The 5,967-nt window shown below is 38.7% G+C and overlaps 1 protein-coding gene across 1 annotated transcript; it reads right to left on the bottom strand.

The window, feature by feature from the left end:
• Window positions 1–662: 662 nt before the first annotated feature.
• LOC117100880 lies at window positions 663–5,037 on the bottom strand. The gene is made up of 5 exons (XM_033240713.1): window positions 4,884–5,037; window positions 4,498–4,558; window positions 2,040–2,120; window positions 1,362–1,535; window positions 663–1,089 (listed from the first exon to the last, which is right to left on the bottom strand). The coding sequence occupies exons 1-5, from the start codon at window positions 5,021–5,023 to the stop codon at window positions 988–990; spliced, it is 558 nt and encodes a 185-aa protein (XP_033096604.1). The 5' UTR covers window positions 5,024–5,037; the 3' UTR covers window positions 663–987.
• Between the last annotated feature and the right edge of the window lie 930 nt (window positions 5,038–5,967).

Here is a 5,967-nt window from a genome sequence, read left to right as displayed (position 1 = left end):
TCCCAACCATGGGTGGGTTGTATTTTCCTTCCCCCTCTCCCTCCCTATCGCCCGCCCCTCACACACCACTACCAATTTCAAAATTCAAAGGCTTCATCACGTACATAAAAACAGGAGAAAATGAGCTCTTCTCGTCATAGAATATGCCGTCCCGTAACACCGGAGCTGGAGACCCACCCAGATATGAGACTGGGACCCTTGCGAGCACTGTCGCTGCTGAACACCAACGCCATGCAGGCCTGTATCCAAGGGGGGGGGGGGTTATGGTTCGGGAGAACCCCCCCTTTTCTAACCAACCCCTTATTTTCTGGCGAAACCCCTTCTTTAAATTTCCCAAATAAGTCCTCCAACCAAACTAATGCACTGCAGACCCACCCAGACACAGACATTTTCAAACATATCTGCTTTTATAGCATTACTTAGACCCATAAAGCACAAAAATCCTCTTGCTTTGAGGGTTTCGCCGACCCCACCGGGGCTTCGACTGTGGACCTCACGCCCAGAAACCCCCTGGTGACTAGCAGACTTCACCAATCTGAGCCCTTGTCATTCCCTTACTGCCTTCATTTTTCCAGACAATCGTATTAATCTCCACTTACATTTTTTTTCAAAATTAAAAAAAAATATGGGGAAAAATGAACATTACATTAAATCTATGCCTGAGAGTGCCATTTCCGACTACCTAGAGATGATAGAGCTCGTTCCATTACCAAACATTTTTGGAGATCTAACAATTCCCTAAAGTTTGTTTTTTTAATTTCTGATCAAGTTTGTTTAAAAAAAACGAGTGGTAGGCTACATTAGACGGTATCATAGCATGCCCCTCTGCCACAAATTGACAAAATATTCCTAATCAAACATAATTTCTCATCAATATCCGGCATAATTCGATTCACATCGCTGGTCACATTCACATTCACAGGCGCCACCACTGGCTTTGTAGTCTATAGTTCCTCTGTATCGTGTTTTGCCGCCCTGCCACTATCGTCACGGGGTGCCAGGTGGATACTGGCGACATATACAGAACTCTATTGACACTCGCTTGTCATGGCAGTCCCTGTACTTCTCGTAACGACTGATTTGCTTCAACTGTAAAAGTACAAAATAGTGAGTAGGATCATGTACAGTATAACATGCTTACTTAGCATAAAATTTACAATGCTCATGCAAGATTATCGAACAATCTATTTATAAGTGGAGACATTCTTACAACACAGTTCGTTTTTCAGGTAGGCCTACTCTATAGCAAACACAAATGCTCAGAAACTAATATAGATACTGTAAAAACTGAACACTTTGCAGACGGAGCCTGATGTAGAAGAATTGCTATGGACAGAGATTGACGACAGTGAACTACTTACATACTCAATAGACCCTTTGGGATTCACCTGGACTTGCCACTTCGATGGACCCTGTTGAGATTTGAACTCTATATGGTAATGGACTAGATTCTCCCTTCCTCCGTACGCAAATGTCTGTTCAATAACAGATGTGATCGTGTCTATGTGTACATCCATGCACGATGTCTGAGGTTTCTGAGATTACAGAAAAAAAATGTACTATACAATCAAGTTGTTTTGGCTAATCGTTTGGATATGATGCCAACATAGTATTTAACATCAGACTGTATAAAGCCTGTTGAAACTGAGGTGATGTGGTTACGTTACGTCCATATTTGTCTATTTTAATAGTTCATTAGAAGCGCATGTGCCTCCATTAATATAGAATAGCAAAAGGTTCAACTGCCCTGCATGCACACAATGGAGCAAAAAAGTAATACCACGAAGTAGAGGGCGCCCTATTAGAATTCGTATAGCGCTTGAAATTCGAGCACGTGTTCGACAAACGATTAACGTTCATCTGTAGGGCACCCTCCAGATTTGCCACAAGTCTACAACTACAGCGTAAATGTGCATAAACTTGTGTGTTTGTGGGATGTGCGCTTGTTCCTGGCCATGTTTTCATTGGTCAGTCGTTTGGTTTGCTAGGAACGCCAAAAAATTGTGCTCTAGCGTCTAAGTGAATAATTATATATTTACTTGTGAATGATGTGTGTTTATTTTATCGGCAGCCATTTGAGCGTAATTCTTGTGAACATCTGTCCAGTTGCCAGTAACAACCTATAACAGTACATTTAATCAAATTTATAGTACAAATCATTTAAAGTCAGAAAGAAAATTTACGAAATTACAGGATATCAACATAATGTTTTGATTATTGACTTGCATTTTTTAAACAACGTGAAGGACTTAAGACAAAGCTCCATGTGACAGGTTTAAAAGCTTAACCCTTTAGGCATAGCCTAATGTGTTTAGGCTCCTGACGTGCTAAACCAATAAATATGTGTTTAGGTATTTGACATCAAACCAAATTCCTAAGCACAATTTTATGCTAAACAGGTCAAGAACCCAAGAACATTAAGCTTTTATACACGTCGTTAACAAAAGCCGGACAACATTGCATGGAGCTTTTTTTTTTACAAACCTTGTAACGTCACCATGTTGCGTAATAAAGAACGTACCGCCTTCTCCACAAGATGAGTAGTCAGTATAAAATGTGGAAATTGAAATGTAGGATTACGAAACATTGCAATATTCTGCGTAGTGGTTGGCTGTGACAAACCCACCCACTAACGGTAGACTACTTGCTTAAAATCGACTGTCTATTTTATGGACCCAGTTTGTAAGTAAATTCCCGTAATCGTCTTGCTTGAAAGGCTTATGCTTAAAGGGTTTCGGCAACTTTAAAGTACCGGGCCCAACGGCTACGTTTTAGTAGGAGAAATATTTTAAATATTAATGTAGCACAATCAATTTGAAACTCAGGGCATGCGGATGAGCAAAGGGAAGACGGAAGTAACGGTGGTCTCACGAGAAAAGTCAGTTCCTCAGTAGCTGATTACAGTAGAAGTTCAGCAACTGAAGCAAACCAAATCCTTCAGATACTTATTTCATTTCATTTCATTTAGTTTATGTAGACACGATAGCATTTCAACACAAAGGTTGTTTTACAAATGGTTGTGTATACCCAAAAGACAAATATAATATAATGTATAATAGAATTATATATAGTATAATAATAATAATAATAATAATAATAAGAGAATAATAATTAAATATATGAATAACATTACAATTTTGATTTAAAATCGAAAGAGAGGGCGAAGATCTAATCTCAAATGGGAGACAATTCCATTGATGAGAACCCCTATACACTATGCTACGTTTCTTAAAATTACTATTAGGTTTAGGAATATGGAGTTTAAGGCAATCAAAATGTCGCAAACTGTAAACACTTTTTTTTCAAATTTAAAAAGATTTTGAATATATAAGGGCATAAGTAGTAGTTTGACAGATTTATACATAAAAATTGACACTTTCCTGGATCCACCGAGATACAGACTTTGCCAGCTCAGACTGCCTAACACTGTTGCAGCTGGTTCATCCCATTTGCAACCGAGGATAACACGTCCCGCCCTATTTTGAAATCTTTGAAGTTCTGCAGCCAAAGTATCACTACAGTTGCCCCAAACTTCGCAACAATACTCAAAATGAGGCAAGATGATAGAATTATATAATGTAATTAAACAATCATTAGGGACAAAATATTTAACTCTTTTTAAGGCACCAATACCCTTAGAAACTTTAGAGCAAACTAAATCAATTTGTTTTTCCCAAGTTAAGTGTCAGTCAATTATAATCCCTAAATATTTGCATGATTCGACTTGTTTAATGTGCTCACTTCCAATTTTAATGTTAAGTACCTGATTAACAAATCTTAATTTCTGGTGAGACCCAATTAGCATTACTTCACATTTCTTCGTATTTAAGGTGATTTTATTTTGCTTAAGCCAGTTATTTACGTTAGCAAGATCGATATTTAACATTTCACTAATTTCTTCACTTGTTCTCCCAGGGAGATGGGTTAACGAGGGTGGAGAACGTGGATATTGATGTGTTAGCAAGACTTCAGAGGAATGCGTGGCGGAACGTAAGTGGATTAATTTACGATAGACGGATGCCAATGAGGCTGAAAGCACAGGTGTACAAGAATAAGACATGTGGTTCTTCATGGGGAAGAGACCTGGCCAGTGAAAGAAGAGCATGTTAAGAAGTTGGAAGTGGCAGATGTCTACGAACAATTAGAGGGGTGAAAATACTGGAGAGAATGAGAAACAAAGATATAAGGCATGAAGCAAAAGTTGTAAATTTTAGAGAAAAGATAAGAAAAAGCAGATTGAGGTGGTATGGACACATGAAGAGAAAAGAATAGGACGACTTAGTCAGATGGGCAGCGGAGCATGTAGAGATCGGCAAAAGGAAAAGAGGACGACCAAGAAAGCGCTGGATTGATTGTGTCCGAGACAATGTTAGAATTGTTGATCTGAGCAGAGTTGGTGACAGGGGGGAATGGAAAGTGGTGTCGAGACGACCCAATCCCCCTTGAGGGGACAGACGGATGATGATGATGGTGAAATATTTTTAATATTCTGCTTACCGTTTGTTGTCTGCAAGCACACGACCATAATGGAACGCCCGCATCAGAACACTCACGTGATCTAAAATAATATAAATGTATTAACGTCACTCTAATCATTAAACATTAAATTTTAATGTTTTGACGTTACTATACCTTGCATACTGTGCCCATATATACTTGGGCGGGTGCAGGATTTGTAGCCCACATCCTCTCAGCCTCGCTATGGTTGGGGCTGAGGTGTGAACATTTTGATGATAGGACCTTATAACTTAACAACCGGTTGGTGGCAACTGATTACAACACTAATATTCGATATACGCACGTGAAAGTTACATCAAAGTCATTGACTTCCTGTCTCTTATACACATCTAGATGTGTATAAGAGACAGGTACTAGGCTTATACCTTGGTATAGCTTCGTTCAAAATGTTGTACGACAACGGATGGATGTGACCGTTGACTTCTTCTATTTTTGGATAGTGCAGCAGCGACTTCATCGTTTGATGGAGATCGTAAAAGACCTTTGACGTTAAAAGAAAAATCATGACGTAATACTATACTATAATAATAATAGTAATACACATTTTTAAAGCGCCTATTAAAACAAACAAAACTGGCTTGTCATCGGCGCAGGAGGATGTTAAGAAGAAGTTGAACTATTTGAAGAGGAAGGATTTAAGAGTAGATTTGAATAATTGCGGATCAAAAATGATACGTAATTGAGGAGGCAGAGAGTTCCAGAGTTTAGGAGCAGAGAAAGAAAAAGAGCGTTCACCGGTACGAATATGCTTGACTCGTGGAGTAACAAGTTTGAGGGATTGAGAAGAACGAGTAAAACGGGAAGAAACATGTTTGTCAATAAGCGAACAGAGATAAAGTGGGCACAACTATGGATAGATTTGTGGGTGAGAAGAAGAATTTTAAAAATGATTTGCTTATCAACTGGAAGCCAGTGAAGAATGTTTAAAATTGGCGTAATGTGGGTGAACCTTTTAGACAATGTTACAACACGAGCAGCAGAGTTCTGAAGTTTCTAAAGGTGTCTACTGCTAATAGCAGGTAAACCATTGAGCAATGCATTGCAAAAGTTAAGTTTGGATGAATTAAAAGCATGAACAAGAGATGTGAAGCAGCAGCAGAAGATGAAATGTAAGGTCTAATGGAACGGATACGGCGAAGGTGAAAGTAACCCGATCGGCATACAGATGATATATGGTTGCTGAAGTCAAGATGTTTGTCAAATATGACCTCTAAGTTCCGAACCGAAGAAGAAGGAAATATGTTAATACCATTACAATTTATGTTAATTTCAGGAACAGGGCGAGTACGATATTTGGAAGAAATAACAAGAAATTCAGTTTTTCTAGGGTTTAATTTAAGTTTCATCATTGAAGACCAATTTGTAATAGATGACAAACATGATTCAAATATTAAGGAAATAGTAGAAGCAATGTCAGCGGGATTGTCAAGATCGACTTCTTTCCAGAGC

Source organism: Anneissia japonica, unplaced genomic scaffold (genome assembly GCF_011630105.1).
Source record: "Anneissia japonica isolate Jap-2015-1 unplaced genomic scaffold, ASM1163010v1 scaffold1446_len297786_cov117, whole genome shotgun sequence".
Lineage (NCBI taxonomy): Eukaryota > Metazoa > Echinodermata > Crinoidea > Comatulida > Comatulidae > Anneissia > Anneissia japonica.
The sequence above is the reverse complement of the archived record's forward strand: the minus strand, read 5'-3'. Positions and strand labels throughout refer to the sequence as shown.

Excerpts from the sequence above, each read along its gene's own strand:
- LOC117100880 (XM_033240713.1), bottom strand. The coding sequence starts at position 5,023 with ATGATTTTTCTTTTAACGTCAAAGGTCTTTTACGATCTCCATCAAACG. Across the intron at positions 4,559-4,883 it reads TTGAACGAAGCTATACCAAG|ATCACGTGAGTGTTCTGATG; the intron begins GTATAAGCCTAG and ends ATATTATTTTAG. Across the intron at positions 2,121-4,497 it reads GTGCTTGCAGACAACAAACG|GTTGTTACTGGCAACTGGAC; the intron begins GTAAGCAGAATA and ends GTACTGTTATAG.